A 15744-nucleotide genomic window follows, 5' to 3' on the forward strand; every position below is an offset into this window, starting at 1 on the left:
AAGGCCCTCTACAGAAGGATGTCCAGGCGTGTAGACGTGCGTTTTCCCCCTCGCGGCGGCGGGCTACTCTGTCACTCGCGTGCGTGCATGTGTCTGTGTGTCTTTCGGCCGATGTGGTCGCGGCACGCGTTGTACAAGAGCTACTCCTAGCTCATCCGCCGGTGTATAGGTGTAGAAGCACTGCCGTGCTTCATGGGCGGCAGCCCTTCCGGCCCTCTTCCTCTCCATCCCGCTATTTCGCTTCGCTGATTACCGCTGCCTACACGGGCCAGATCTTCAGCACACCGCCACCCCGCCCACGGCACGCCCTGCACGCAACACTGGCGCACGCGTACACAGGCACATCCAGGTATTGCTTCGCATCATGCGCAACTGCAGCACGAAAACGTTCGGCTCCGCCTTCTCTGTCACGGTGGTGCCGACGCTCAAGGACAACTTCTCCTACCTCATCAACGACCACACCACCCACACACTCGCGGCCGTGGATGTGAATGCCGACTACAAGCCCATTTTAACGTACATCGAGGAGCACCTCAAGCAGCATGGCAACGCCGACGTCACATACGCTTTTAGCACCATACTCAGCACCCATAAGCACTGGGACCACTCGGGTGGCAACGCGAAGCTCAAGGCGGAGCTGGAGGCCATGAACAGCACGGTCCCAGTGGTGGTGATCGGCGGTGCCAACGACGGCATCCCTGCCGTCACAAAGCCGGTTCGCGAGGGTGACCGGGTCCAGGTTGGGGATCTCTCTGTCGAAGTGATCGATGCGCCGTGCCACACCCGCGGTCACGTGCTGTACAAGGTCCAACACCCGCAGTACCCCAACGACGGTGTGGCCCTCTTCACCGGCGACACCATGTTCATCGCCGGCATTGGCGCCTTCTTCGAGGGGGACGAGAAGGACATGTGCCGCGCGATGGAGAAGGTGTACCACACCAACAAGGGCAGCGACTACGCTCTCGACAAGGTCACCTTCATCTTCCCCGGACACGAGTACACCGCTGGCTTCATGACCTTCTCGGAGAAAATGTTCCCGGACCGCCCCAGCGACGATGTGGCGTTCATCCAGGCGCAGAGGGCCAAGTATGCGGCGGCCGTGCAGGCCGGCAATCCGTCTGTGCCGAGCTCGCTGGCGGAGGAGAAGCGGCAGAACCTTTTCCTGCGTGTGGCTGACCCGGCCTTTGTGGCTAAGATGAACAGAGGTGACGCGCATGCGCTGATGATGCACCTCTACAACGCCTGCGACTAAGCACGAGCGGCAGCGCTTTCTGCTCAGGAGGGGAAGAGATGAACAGGGGCCGTGGCGGAGTTGCGCGACAGCGAGAGAGCCACACCAGAGAGGCTCAGAGGGGCTCCCCTCAGCGAGACGCCGGGAGGAAGTTGTGTGTGTGTGTGTGTGTTTGTGTGGGAAGGCCGGAGAAGTCATCGGACGACGTCCGAAAACGGCCGGGCATACTTTTGCCACCTCCCGTTTATCGAGAGCAGAATCTCAGGCGTGCCGCCACGTCGTTCTCTCAGCCACCATGAGGCGCCCACGGTGCGGGCGTCTGCGGCATCCCTCTTCTCCCTGTCATCGACCCTCCTCAGACGCACCCGTCACGCACCACCCTTCATTATCCTACGCGTTCATCCCATTCAACCCACTCGTGCCCATGACAGACACAACAGGTCCCTCACCGTGAGCCACCCCCTCCTCCCTCCACACTTCGCGGTGGTCTCGCACTATACAAGTCCGCATGCCGCCTTCATGCAAGTCGCTGACGATTGCCGACTCGACGGTGAAGGCTGGGCGGGGCCGAAAATGGCTCTCGTTGCGTCGCTTCTTCTGTGCCAACGGCGTGTAGCGCGGCGACCAGAGGACGCGGAGGGGGACTGCGGGTGTGCGGGACGCCGTTCGGGGAGGAGAGAATGCGTGCACTGCTTGTCTTGGTCTCCAACACGCGCTTGCTATTTCTATGCTCTCGGAAAGGTGCACGAACTTCCGCGCTGACTGTCTTCTCAGTGCGGTTGAGCGCGCGACACAAGGTTCCCGTACAAACAGCAACGAGGCATGCATCCGTCGCGTCGCTCCGATATGGCGCACGTGCGTGGAGGCGCAGTCGCTCACGCGCGCCCACGCGACTTCCCCTTCCCCTTCCCCTTCCCCTCCGCACCTCTGCAACTCCCCTCGCCTCTCTTCCGCATTCATCGACTTCACACGTAGTCCACACTCGACGCGCGTGCGCGCACGTTGACATAACAGACGCACCAAGCGGGAAGGGGTGTTGGTTCACCAAGGCGAAGCGCCCAGGCTCGAATGCAGGCAGTGGCCCCAAGACACCCGGAATAGCGCACGTGGAAGTTATCAGCGCGCTGCTGAACTACGCTGTCGAGTGGCGAGACGCGATAGAAGCGCCTCATCACTCCCTCTTGCCAACCATCGTCATGAGTGCCAGCGGTAGTCTTGAAAGACTGCTACCCTCTCTCTACGAATTCCTCTCTGTCCATCCGTCAGATGCGCACGCGCCGTCCTCAGCTGCCCCGATCCAGAGATCCAGTGCCGACCTCTACACTGACGGCAGCAGTGGCCGCTATCACACCAATGTCACGCGTCCCTCGGCCGTCTGCTCTTCCGCGATCGGCCCTGATCTTTCATGCACGTCTCCGGCCGTCATCGCGGAGAGCTATGCGCGCTGGCGGCGGTGCATCACCGTGTGGCGAAGGGTGGTGGGCAACGACAGCGTGTTTCTTACCGTGCTTTTGCACGCGGGTTGTCTGTGGTGCCCCAACTACGCAGCGCTTAACCGGGCGAGGCGCGACATCGCCACGCGGGCCGAGCAACAGCGGCGGGTTTCACAACCTGGCTCTGCCTCGGGCGGTAACTTGCTGCTGTGCTGGGCGACGCCCACTGCCGATGCGCCGCAGAGCACCCCTGTCAAGCGACGCGGCAAGCGCGGCGGCAAGGTGGCAGCAGAGGCAGCCACGCAATCCGTCTTCGCCATGGCATCAGCAGCTGAATCCCACGCGGAGCTGGCAGCCGCGTGCCCCGCGAGTGTCTGGGCGCTGCATGTGCTGCACTTCTTGAGGGTGGAGGAGGTGTGCGCTGTGCCCTACAGCAGCAGCAGCAGCACAGCGAAGTCGGGGCGGCAATGGACTACGACAAGGACGAGCTCCGCGCCTTCCTCATGCGCGTCGTGGTCGCCCGACGGCGACAACGGCGACTCCAGTGAGAGTGAGCTCAGTATCACGAGCGGCAACAGTCGCACCAGCCGAAGCGGTAGCTACGACTCCCGCAGCAGCATAGAGAGCGAGCGGGCCGTCGGCGATCCAACAAGTGACGCGGCGGAGGGTCGCATTGGGAGTGTGCGGAGGTCGGTGGTCGGCCGAGGGTCGTGTGGCGGGCGGAGCGGAGGCGGAGGCGGTCGCGGCGGCAAGCAGCGAGGCGTGAAGCGGCAGCGCGGGGCAGAGCGAGAGAAGCGCAGCGGCGCATCCACTAGGAAGGATAACCGCAAGACGCGTCGCCGCCACGACGGGGATCCAACCCACGAGGCACGCTCGCCATACAGTGCGTCCAGGCTGCAATGGGCGACGTCCTCCTCACTGCTTCCTAAGCTGTCGAGCAAGGAGAGCGGTGGTGGTGGTATCAAGCACCTCGGCAGCACACTCGCGGCAGTCCTGTCTGTGCTGCAGCAGCAGGAGCAGCGCCACGTCGCTGCTCGCCACCGTGACGGACCAGTCGACGACGGCGCCGATGGCAGGGATGAGGAGATGCGGCACGTGAATGCAAAGGATTTTGGTACGACAGGGAGCAGCACCCCTGATGGCGGCAGTGGGGGCCTCAATGCGGCATACGCGGCGGCTGAGCAGAAGCATGCGCTGCTGCTGCGCGCCACCATCACCCTCGTAAGCGAGGAGGAGCCCTTGGTTCAGCAGGTGGCAACGGCGCTTGTGAACGAGTGGCTTGATCTCATGTCCGTGCAAGCGCCCACGCCCCAGTCACGCGAGACGACCGCAGGCGCGCCAACGACAGTGAAGGACGAGGAGTCTGCTTTCTCTGACAGCAGCGCCACTCTTGGTACCGTTGGAGGTACTCGCAGCGCGTCACGCCGGAGGACGGCACTCACCGGTTCGCAGTCCTCTTCGTGCACCGACACGCCCGAGCAGGCGCTCCGTCACCGCCGTGTATGCGATGCGCGTCACTACTGGCTCTCCTGTCTGCTGAAGATGGTGGCGTACCTCGACGGCGTTCACTCCGCCCTTCGTGAGGAGAACACTCATATTGGCGCCGTCCTCGCTCGCCAGGGCATCTCGCCGCAGGACGCAGAGGACACCTTCACCAAGTCGCTGCCGGCGATCGTCAACTGTGCGCTCGTGGAGGAGGTTTTGCACAGCGCAGCCACCGGGTTGCCGGCCTCGCAGGCGCGCGCCATCTCGGCACGGGCAGCACCGTCCTTGTTAGCATCCGCTCGCGCAGCTTCGACTGTGCGCCTGTGGATGCCGCCTCCAGTGCTGCTGCTCCCCTTCCACTTGATCGGGCGAGGGTCAATCTTTGGAGTCTGGCTGCCTCCGAGCGCGGCGTCGGACGGTGGGTCGACTGGCCACCCTCCGGCGACCTGCACCGCCACCCGTGCGCAGGGCCGCTTTCTGCCCTGCGTCGTCGACTCGCACGGACTGCATCTCGGGACGGAGCCGCTCTGCGGATGTGACAGACTGAAGCCGGCGAGCAAGGTCGGCGGTGAAGGGCACGGCGCTGGTGAGGCGGCGCTGCAAGCATGCAAGCGAAAGTACGTGGGTGTGAGTGCACAGGAGACGGCACCGCCCCCTCTCCATCCTGAGCACTCAACGGGGCACCGCCGGCTGGGCTTTGCGGTGCGTTGTGCGGAATCCGAATCGCTACTCGAGAAGCGTTACCTCGCCTCGCTCGAGCACCTGCTTCCCATCCTCCGTGTGCCCAACGTGACGAGCCAGCTTGCCACCGACGGCGGTCTCCGAAGCGATCAGCCGGAGCGGCAGTCTTCACTACGGTGGTGGTCGTGCATGCTGAGCGAGACGGCCGGCAGCCCGCGCATGGACGTTTACGTTGCGCGCACGCTGCTGATGCTTCCGATACCGGCTCAGAGCACGCTGGACAGCTCCACAGACCATGCCGCGAGTGCAACGAGGGTCGACCCTGGGCCTAGCGCCGGCACATGCACCGCAGATGGAGCGCACCACGCGGAGACGCGCACTAAAAACCTGTCGGGCGTGCTGGCGTCCTCATCGGCAGCTGCTGGAGCTGGCAAGCGCCCCCGGGGCGGCTTCAAGCGGGGGTCGACGAGGTCTTCGGAGGAGCAGGCAGTGCGGCATCAGCACCCACTGCTGTACCACACGATGCTTGCACACCTGCGCGCAGACAAATTCTTGTGTAAGGCGCCCAGTGACGTCTCTGAGAATGGCGTTGCTGAGCTGGTGCTGCTTTACGGCGATCCGCGCGGTGAGGAGGCGACTGCGTTGCGTCAGATGGGCTTTACGGTGCGCACTGGCAGTTACCACAGACTAGGCCGTAGCGGCGGCGCCGCCTTTTCCAGACGTACGGGGTCATCTGCTGTGTCGTCCGTGACAGGGCTGAGCAGTGGTGCCGGCGGGGGTAGCGGACGCCTCACCTTGGCCAGAGACGCACTTGGCACCACCCTCGAAGGCATGTACCTGATCGCCCGCCGTGTGCTGGGGCTGCAGGGACTCTTTGTATCCTCCGCGTCTGCGTTCACGACGCCAGCAGCAGCAGCAGCGGCAGCGGAGGCGCGCGTCGGTGGTAAGGGGTGCCCCTCCACCAGTGGCGCTGCCGCATTCGATGACGGAGGGGACCCGCGTGCTCCGGCCAAGGGCACCGCCGCCACGAGCGTGGCTGCCTTTCCTGTCTGTGCGCAGACGGAAAAGGAAGTGCTTGGCACCGTGGCGGCGACGCTCGCCCTCACGTGTCTTGTGCTCAGCCACAGTCTGCTCGACGATTTGCTGGAGCAGCCGTCCGTCGTGCTGTTAACAACGGAGCTGGCGTCGTTTGTACTCGACGTGTCGCTGCTGATGCCACGGCCTGTCCCTCGGCTGCTGAAGGCGGACGGGTTCGCTCTGGCGCTTCTGCCGCAGCCAGCACAGTCGCTGCTGCTGATGGTGGGGCTGGCAGCGACGCTGGTGACACGTGAGGTGCACATGGCCGCTGCATCCCATCGAAGCGGCGAAGCGGGCAGTGTCAGCGGTAGCGGGAGGGGGCGCGGCGCCGGCGGCGCGTCATCGGCGTCGAAGTCTGTAGTACCGCAGTGGCACCCGTGGTGGTCTGCCTTCCGCGCGGCAGTGCTACGGGACCCCGAGCTGCCAAGCTGCCTGTACAGCGGCATCTGGTCCATCGTGGAGAGCGCCGAAAATTCCCTTGCCACCTTCGCGGCCGAGGTGCGGCGGGACACCTCCAGCAACCACCAAGCAGGTGATGGCAAGCGCAGCCATCCTGCCCTGGTGCTGGGCAACGACGGAAGAGATGACGACGCGGTAGCGGACACACCGGCGCACGTGTCCGGCCGCGGTGGCGCAGGAGGCGGGATGCGGGTCCTTTCTCTGTCCGTGCCATCCCCGACCGCGGCTGCAGATCGCCACCCGTTCGCGGATGCGCAGGACACCCCATTGTCGAAAAGCGGTGACGCTACCCCTTGTCAAGGCAGCGTCGACGGGGCCAGCCCCGGTGGGCGCCGCCTCCTCTTGAAGGTGCCTCCAGCAGGCGGTGTGGCTGGGCAGCTCTCTGCGACGGCAGCAGGGAACCGCAATGACCATGCGATAGCGTGCGGGGCAGGCGGCGTCGTGTCGGCGAGTCAGCCTTACACGCCCCGCCGACTCTGCGGACACGCCGTTCTTTGCCAAGACGATGGTATCAGCAGTGGGGGCGCCGAGGCGAACGACGCCCACGCCATTGCAAGCGCCTTGCTGTCTGCCGAAGGGGTGTGCGTTGTGTCTGGCAACGAAACGGCGCTGCTCGGCGCGAGCTCCGTCCACGCAAAGGTCCCCTCCCCAATCTCGCGTACGCTCTCGCTGTCCTTGACAAGGGCAACGCTGCTGTCTCGGCTAACCTCTGCCGTAGCCTCTGCTTTGTGGGCATCGCTGGAGGCGGAGGAGATGCACTGGCCCACCGGCGCTGCATAGCACCATGGGCAGACGACGGCGCCACCCTTTGAGTGCCGTGGACAACGGGTGCGCGGCGTCTTCCAGTGCCCCACACCACCACCCCTTTTCTCCGTGTGTTTCTCTCTCATACATCTATGCATGACAAGGACCATTAGAAGGCGGCGAGGTTGCGGCCCCCCCCGCTCCGCTGACAGGCGGCCATAATCCGCGCCCTCGCCCTGCCGTACCTTACTCCATCCGCGCCGCATGGGATTTTGTTCCCGGCGCACTCACCCCCTGTCCCCACGCACTCGCCCTCCCCCTCCCCCTCCCTTTCCTTTCTGGTGTGCACGTATCCAGGAAGATTGTTTCTGCCGACTTCAACGAGTCACACATCGCGGAGCGACAGACGCGCTGAGGGCTCTTCACAACGCACACGCGCACGCGTCACTCTCGCGCACACGCTGGCGAGGCACGACGACGGTGTAACCGTGCCTTTGGGGCTCGCATGGTCTTCACGGGTCATTGCGCTGCAGATGTCGCACCGATGTGCCTCGTCGACCGCATGAAGCAACGTTGTAGGGGTCGGCTGCCGTCCCTGCTCATGTGCGCGGTGCTCTTCGCGCAGCTTCTCCTCTGCAGCACCTCCCTGCCCGTCGCGGCCGACGCGACCATCACGCCCCTCCTCAACATCACCTCCACCGACAAGGCGAACCCCGATGAGTACTACAAGATATTGCTCTCCCAAGACATCACCATCCTTGCGGGCAGCACCACCGTCCTCAGCAACGACGGAGTCGCCTACCCGAACCTCAACACAGCTAAAGGGCTTCGATCCGTCTTCCAGGTTCCTGAGGCGCCAAGGGTGCAGCGCGCTCCTAAGCGAACCAACACGGCCTTGAAGGCCTTCCGCGCCGACGTCCTGTCGGAGTTCCTCGTAGCGATGGCACTCCTCTACCTCGACTCCACCGGCGCGCTGCCCTTCGCACGCACGGCGCCGATCCCGTCCACGTACCTGCCAGCCTCCTACACGGGCGGCGCCAGCTTCGTCAACCCGTCGTTTCCCACCGTGCCCATCACCCTCAACATGCTGCTGCAGCACGTCTCCTCGCTCACCGAGACGGGCCTCGACCTTTGCGCCGAAACGGCGCCGTCCGGCACTGTGCCGACCCTCTCGGCCTTTGTCAGCTCCCTCTTCTCCACCACGACCACAACAGTGTTCAGCGCTAGCCAGCCGGGGCTGTCTACCAGCTACGCCTACTCGCATGTCAACGCGGCGATCGTCGCCTACGTGGTCGAGCAGGTCTTGGCTGCATCGACGAACTACTCGACGCTCTCCGGCATCGGCGAGTTCGTCTTCACCGTCGTGATGCCGCCGCTGCGGCTGTCGAACACGTTTTTGCTGAACCGCAACGGTCACGTCATCGACGCGGCCTACCCCTTCAGTAGCGGCAGCAACCACCACACGGTGGATCACGTCGCCCGCCAAGTCCTTGACGGCCGCAGCACCAGCATCCCGGGCAGCGTTCCGATGCAAGCCTCATACTTCTCCGGCTACATGCTCTTTACGACCGCCGCAGACGTGGCGAAGTTGGCGGCAGAGGTGCTCGTGCCGGGCGGCCTCTACCACACGCGAATTGGTGCCATGATGCTTGAGAACATGGTGCCCATTGCCGTGCCCACGATGCGCTACACGGAGGCACGCACAACCGGCCTCTTCCTGTTCAGCGCGAACAAGCTGTGCTCTACAATGTACGCCGCCATCTCCTACAGCGGTCATGCGCCGTACTGCCGCTACAGCCCCGCGACCGTGTCCGAGTCAGCGCCGCCCTTCGGGCTGGTCGCCGCAGGTGGCGCGGATGAGCTCGCCATCGTGTGCGTCCCCGTCGTGCGCAGCAAGAAAACGTTCTGCTCAGTCGCGGAGCTTTCCTTCTCAGGCACAGCCTGCAGCAGCGGCAACGCGGCAGCGGCGAGGGGCCGTGCCGTCGGCCTTGCCATGGTGAGCCTGGCGCACTTGACGAGTGAGCCGATGCCAGAGGCGTCAGCCCCGCCGCAGCAGCCGACAGCTCACACGTTTAACGGGTGGTTCGTGTTCCTTGGGGTGGCCGCCACACTGGTGGTCGTGGTCGCCGCCTCCTACATCACTGACTACCTCATCCAGCCGCCGCCGCCAGCGAAGATTATAGCACCCGTCGTGGCGAGTCAGATCGGCCTGCGGAGCGGCACCGCGCTGAACGACCCCGTCGGCGGCGGCGGCACAGTCGGCCGCTCGGAAGTACCCGTTGACGGTGAGTCCCCCGAGGCGTTCCGCGATAACGGTAGAGACCATGATGCGGAGGACTTGTACAGTGGTGCAGACGACGAGGAGCAGACGCCGTACCTCGCGCGTAGCGGTGGCCCTGCTCGCGGCAGCTCGTCACTGCGGCGGCGGCGCCGGCGCCCGCGCCCGCGTCGGCGTCGTGACAACGGCGAGCAGAATTCGGCCAGTGACGACTCCTATTCTAGTGGCGACGAGAGCTGGGGCGATAACCTGGACAGCGTCGATCGCGTCTCCACGGGGTCGCAGCGGCCGAACCCGAAAAGTGCTCTGCGGTTTGATGCCTACATATAGAGGTAATAACAAGAAGCCGGGCGGGGGGGGGGGCAGCGCGGGCCGTGGGCGTGCGCCCATCTCCTCCCTTTCCCCGGTTGTGTGGTTTAGATGTCTCTGTCGTCTTCCTCAGGCGCGTCGAGGCGGTGGTGCTGCGCAGCACGAGCGACTCGACGGGAACGCGCCCTCTTGCTGCCCTCGCTCCTTTAGATACAACGCACGCGTTACTTTCCCTCACCGCACGGCAGAGTCTCTTGCATCCCTTCATGGCAGAGGTTTGGACGACTTGACAAGCAACCCAACGGACAAGCATAGCCTCCCTCCCCTCCCCTCCCTCACGCAGCCTGCACGGGCCGCGCCTGTGTGACGCGCCCCGGTGCGCATGCGCACATCTTTACGAGTACCTCGATGCGCCACCGAGTAGCTAACCAACTCTGACCCTCGTGCTCATGCGTGACTCTCGCGCGTCTCCCCCTCTGCCCATCACTGCCACCGATCTCCATCCTCGCCCACCTGCCTGTCGTTCCCTTTTACCCTGCAGCTGCCCCTCCCCTCCACCTGGCGTGATGCTGCATACGTGGTCATGATGGCCGTACGTTGCTGAGCGACGGAGTCGCGAGGTCAAGCGAGGCAGGGTAGGCCGAGTGGCGGGTGAGCAGCTTGTCGCTCTGCGGAGTTACACACGAAGAATCGAGCGGATGAGTGGGTCTTTAGGGTTAGGTTGCTTGACGACTGCCCTCTGGAGTCTCCTCGATCTCCTCCGCTCTGCGCCCTCTCGCTGGTGTGTGTGTGTGTGTGTTGGCGTGCACTGATGCCTCGCGCACTCCTCGCGGTTTTTGTCTGCTGTCTTCCCTTCTCTTGAGCGTGCATAGCCACACCCCCTTCCCCTGATAACATGGAGGTGGTGAAGCACATCGAACTGCCGTACCCGGACGACGTGGTGGTGAGGGGGGGGGCCACTCCTGAAGACTCGTTGAGAGGCGACGTGCTCGGGGAGCTTTTCCCTGAGGCGTCACCATCGCCAACAAAGCGCGGGCGCACGGAGCGGGCCAGCAGAGTAGTGCCCTACCGGTGGAGGTGCTGTACTTCCCGCTCCGCAGTTTGGAGGAGGCGGTTGTCTACATGCAGGCAGGACCTCCCATGTGGAACTCAACACGCTCTGCCGTCGCCACCTCCCCCACCGTGCGACGCGTCGCTTCGATACAATGCCGCGCTTGGCGGCGCGAACGGGCTCGTGCTCTCCGGAAGCAGGCCAGCAGGTCGTGGGTGCGCTGTGCCTTCCAGATGTTCTGCAGTCGCATTGGATCGCGGGAATCGTGGAGGAGGCGTCGGACAGCACGCCAGTTGTTTTGACAGCGTGCGGTTCTGCGCCCTCAGCCGGCGTACCGTGTGCGCCACGTCACAAGCTCCGCGCGGTGCGGCCGGCCCTATCAGTCTCTCATAGCGCAGGTGCGCGACAGCAGTGATACAGCGAGGATTGTGGCCTGCACATGACCGCCAACTGCCTCGCACATCACCTGCCTGTACGGAGAGCAGACGGATCCACAGTGGTCGCTCGCCTCCTCCCCTCCCCTCTCCATCCTGCATGCCCCCTCCCCATAAAGCAGCTGAAGGAGGTTTAGCGGCAGTGGGTGTAGGTCTGGCGCTGCACACGTTGCGCTCCTCTACACAGCCGGATTTACTAAATCCTGCTGACACGCAACTCGTGTAGCTTTGAGGAGCGCAACCCCGTGCCGGACTCGTCTCTCGCCCGTTCGCATGTGAAGGACGCGGCGTTGCCACTTGTGAGCGGCACCCCTTACCCCGCTGTGCGAGGGCCGCTGGGGAGGCCGTATAACGGCTGTCGGAGGAGCGAAATCCGTTGCAGGATTACTACGGGGTGATCCGCGCTTTGTCACAGCGAATCTTCTCATGAAAGGCGGCGGCGGCCTCAGGGAGTACCAACGAAGTACATCCCGGGCGAGAGAGCCCCTCCCCTGCATGCTGAGCCGTGGGTGTGGCCAACTCTTCCCTTCATCCCCCCCCCCACCTCCTCTCCTCGCCTTGGCCGTTCTCTAAGCGAAGATCGATGGCCAACCCTCGAGGCGTCAGGGCTCAGCGCCTTACCAAATCGTTACTCTGCACCGCGGCTCTCCCAACGGCTGCGTACCAACCACAACCGACGAGAACTCGAGCAGGGCGGAGGAAGTGGCTTGGTTGTTTCCGATTTCCTCACATCGGTGTTGTCTCTGCGTCGACTCCCCTCCCCCTCCTTCGCTTTCCCCCTGTGCCTCCGTCTTCGTGTTCGAACTGCCCACGGGCCCCGGCGTCGCCACATCCGTCACGGGCACCCAAGCACACTGTCTCCCTCTCTCCCCCCCACACACACACACCTCATACACCGTTCTCTTCTCCCAAAGTGCTGCGCTTCCGAGCCCTCGATCAGGTGCCACCCGCATCCCGGCATCCTCTCCGCGTGCTACGCACCGCCTCAGCCACCAGCTGCAAGGAACTTCCCGCGCACCAGCGTGCATACATGAGCCGCAGCTCCGTGGCCCTCGCACTGGCACCGCCCGCAGCGCCGCCTTCGCCCACCCCATCCGCAATGAGCGGCAATCGTCCTCCGACGGTAGTAGCCGGCCTCGATGGCGCCAACCCGGTGAAGCGAGAACGCCACCCCACTTGGTACCCGCCCGTGAAGCTGGACGGCAACGGTCTGAAGGTGATGAACTCCCTGACAGAGTCCCTCGAGGACTTCGCGCCGCGTGATGGCCGGGTCGTGCGGTGGTACACGTGCGGCCCGACCGTCTACGATCTCTCACACATGGGCCACGCCCGCGCTTACCTCACCTTCGACATCATCCGCCGCATCATGGAAGACTACTTCGGCTACTCCGTTATCTATCAGGTGAACATCACGGACATCGACGACAAGATCATCAAGCGCGCTCGCGTGAACAAGCTGCTGGATGACTTCAAGGAGGGAGAGCTGCGCCACAGCGACGTTGCAAAGCTCATGGCGTTCACGACGGAGGCCGTCGCCGCCGCCGAGAGCGGCCTGGAAAAGCGCAAGGCGGCGCTGTTGGAGCCGATCACCGATGGCGCCAACAGCCGGGCCAAGGCGGACCGCGAGGAGAAGATGCTGGAGGTGCAGCTCAAGGAGTCGCAGCTTGCCGAGACCAAGGTGAAGATCGCGGCGGCCAAGGATGACTTTGCCGCCCTGTTCGCCGCGGCCAGCGGCGTGAACGGCGACCTGCTTGACGAGCGCAGCGGCCACAGCGTCTCCGATCAGCAGATCTTCGAAGACCACGCCCGAAAATATGAGCGCGCGTTCTTCGAGGACATGCAGCGCTTGGGCATTCGTGAGCCGGACATCGTGACACGCGTCACCGAATACGTACCGCAGGTGGTGGAGTTTGTGCAGAAAATCATCGACAACGGCTTTGCCTACGTCGGCGAGACGTCAGTCTTCTTCGACACGGAGGCGTACATCAGGGCCGGCCACGACTACCCGAAGCTGAAGCCTGGCGGTGATCGCAACACGACGGAGGACGAGATGGCCGAGGGCGAGGGCGTCCTTTCGAAGGGTGTCGAGGGCGAGAAGCGCAGCCCGAACGACTTTGCTCTATGGAAGTTCTCGAAGCCCGGCGAACCGCGCTGGTCATCCCCGTGGGGCGAGGGCCGCCCTGGCTGGCACATCGAGTGCTCCGTGATGGCGTCCGACATTCTCGGCGAGAACATGGACATCCACAGCGGTGGGTGGGACTTGAAGTTTCCGCACCACGACAACGAGTGCGCGCAGAGCGAGGCGTGCAACCTGCACAGCCAGTGGGTGAACTACTTTCTTCACTGCGGCCATCTCCATATCAAAGGGTTGAAGATGAGCAAGAGCCTCAAGAACTTCATCACCATCCGCCAGGCGCTGGACGAACTCGGCGTCACGGCGCGCACGATGCGGCTGCTGTTCCTTGCAAATCCTTGGAACAAGCCGATGAACTTCTCGGACCAGTCGCTCGACGAGGCGAAGGAGAAGGAGCGTGTCCTGCGCGCCTTCTTCGGCAGCGTCGACATTGTCCTCCGTGCTGATAACTGGAAGGCCACGCAAGGTGTCAACAAGCACGACCGCGAGCTGCTATCCAAGTGGGTCGAGGCCGAGGCGGCCGTGCACGCGGCGTTGCAGGACAACTTTGATACAGTCGTTGCCCTGCAGCAACTCATGTCCCTCGTCGCGGCGACGAACCAGTACCTGCTCTCTGGCGAGCGGCCGAGTGCGACGCTGGTGCGCAAGGTGGGCTGCTATGTGACAAAGATGTTCCGCATCTTCGGCGTCGTCGAGGGGTCTGACGATGTCGGCCTGCAGAAGCAGGGCTCCGGCGACGGCGAAGCGCGCTTCATCGAGGTCGTGAACACCCTCGTGCGCTTCCGTGACGAGGTGCGTGATGCGGCGAAAGACCAGAAGGTGGTGGCGGGCTTCCTGCCCTTGTGCGACAAGGTGCGCGATGAGTGGCTTGTCGACGCTGGCGTGCGGCTCGAGGACAACCCGGCGGGCCCGACGACGTGGAAGAACGACGAGCCGGCGCTGCTGCACAAGGAGCTGGCGGAGCGCCGCGCTCAGCAAGAAGGGGATCGCCAGAGGAAGCTGGCGAATCAGGTGGAGACGAAGCGCAAGCTCGTGGAGAAGTGGCGGCAGCTCACCTACCCGCCGTCCGAGTACTTCCGCCGCCAGGACGAGCAGCGGGAGGAGAAAAAGTACGCCGCCTACGACGACGTCACCGGCCTCCCAACGATGACGGCTGCCGGCGAGGAGGTGAGCGAGAAGGATGTGAAGAAGCTGAGCAAGGAGCAGGCGAAGTACGCCAAGTCGTACGACGAGTTTATTGGCAAGGGTGGCGTATCGTGGCTTCAAGAGCAGGAGGCAGAGCTGGCCAGCATGGTGGCCGAGCTCGAAGGCAGCAAGTAGGCGTCGGTAGCGACGCACTCACCCGTGAGCACAGGCGTGTCGAACAACGTCAAGCACATCCAGGTAACTGGAAGGTGATCCACCGATGAGGGCGGCGGCAGGAGGAGAGCTATGGGATTATGGAGACTCGTCCCCTTCCTCGCACCTCATCACCTCTGCTGTCCGCGAAGCCACGCGCAATAGGGAGGGTCATAATCGGTAGAGCGTGGGAGGGAAAAGCGACAGTTGATGGCCGGCAGCGCGCATCCGTTTGTGTATCTCTGCCGCCGACGGGCGTGTCATGTGCAGAGAAGCTGCGTCTCCCCCCCCCCACGCACGCACGCACGCACACAAACACTATTCCTCCGCCCTTCCCTCACCGGCGTCACACACGCACGCCCCTCCCCCCTCCGACGGCAACAAGACAATGGACGTGTTATGTAGCAAGGTGTGCTCACCCTTGGCGCGCGTTTCTCCCGCTTCTCCTGTTGCTCTGTTACTTCGGGGAGGGGAGGAGGGACGTGGAGTGTGTCTGTGTCTGTGTGCGCTTTCTGTGTGTCTCTCGCACCATCGCCCCAACGGACGGATGATGGCCAGCCGTCATCCCGCCTCTCCTCCGTGCGTGAGGGTGTCGAGAGAGGGAAGGCGCACGCGTGTCTGTGAGTGAGGGCGTGCATGGTGTGGTGGCGGGGGCTTGAGTGCCGGCGTGCACGCCCCTCAGGTGACGCCTTAGTGAGAAAAGATAACATCAACGGCGGACGAGCAGTACCGCTGAAAGTCACGTGCGCCTGCGTGCTGGAGAGGAGAAGGGAGGGGGAGGGGGTGGGTGGACGTCGGCTGAGCAGGTCACCATGCTGCACGGGCGCCACACAACCCCACACACACACACAGCGCAAAGTCCATCACCCACGAGACGAAAGAAGAGGAGGGAAACAAGGTGTTATGCCCCACCCACCCGATGGCGTCGATGTCGTCGTCTTCCACGGTGTCCCGCCAGTCTTCGACGCTGGTCTCTCACTCCCCCCACGTTCGCCATCATCATCGCCTCTCTGCCCCCCCCCCCTCCTGTTCCTTCTCCTCCTCGACCTCAAGCGACTCTGCGGGCATCCATCCATCGATGCCCAGGAGC

General features: G+C 64.0%; 4 protein-coding genes across 4 annotated transcripts; all 4 read left to right on the top strand.

Annotated features, from left to right (window-relative positions):
• Positions 1–364: 364 nt before the first annotated feature.
• On the top strand, positions 365–1252 carry LMXM_12_0220 (putative glyoxalase II; the record flags this gene model as incomplete). The annotated part of the gene is made up of 1 exon (XM_003873077.1): positions 365–1252. The coding sequence occupies one exon, from the start codon at positions 365–367 to the stop codon at positions 1250–1252; it is 888 nt and encodes a 295-aa protein (XP_003873126.1).
• Positions 1253–2982: 1730 nt separating this feature from the next.
• On the top strand, positions 2983–7146 carry LMXM_12_0230 (conserved hypothetical protein; the record flags this gene model as incomplete). The annotated part of the gene is made up of 1 exon (XM_003873078.1): positions 2983–7146. One exon carries the CDS (start codon positions 2983–2985, stop codon positions 7144–7146), a length of 4164 nt encoding a protein of 1387 aa, XP_003873127.1.
• A 469-nt stretch (positions 7147–7615) lies between these two features.
• On the top strand, positions 7616–9718 carry LMXM_12_0240 (hypothetical protein, unknown function; the record flags this gene model as incomplete). Its single annotated transcript, XM_003873079.1, has 1 exon — positions 7616–9718. One exon carries the CDS (start codon positions 7616–7618, stop codon positions 9716–9718), a length of 2103 nt encoding a protein of 700 aa, XP_003873128.1.
• A 2563-nt stretch (positions 9719–12281) lies between these two features.
• Positions 12282–14636, top strand: LMXM_12_0250 (putative cysteinyl-tRNA synthetase; the record flags this gene model as incomplete). Its single annotated transcript, XM_003873080.1, has 1 exon — positions 12282–14636. The coding sequence occupies one exon, from the start codon at positions 12282–12284 to the stop codon at positions 14634–14636; it is 2355 nt and encodes a 784-aa protein (XP_003873129.1).
• Between the last annotated feature and the right edge of the window lie 1108 nt (positions 14637–15744).

The sequence above is a fragment of the Leishmania mexicana genome, chromosome 12, assembly GCF_000234665.1.
Source record: "Leishmania mexicana MHOM/GT/2001/U1103 complete genome, chromosome 12".
In the NCBI taxonomy this organism is placed as follows: domain Eukaryota; phylum Euglenozoa; class Kinetoplastea; order Trypanosomatida; family Trypanosomatidae; genus Leishmania; species Leishmania mexicana.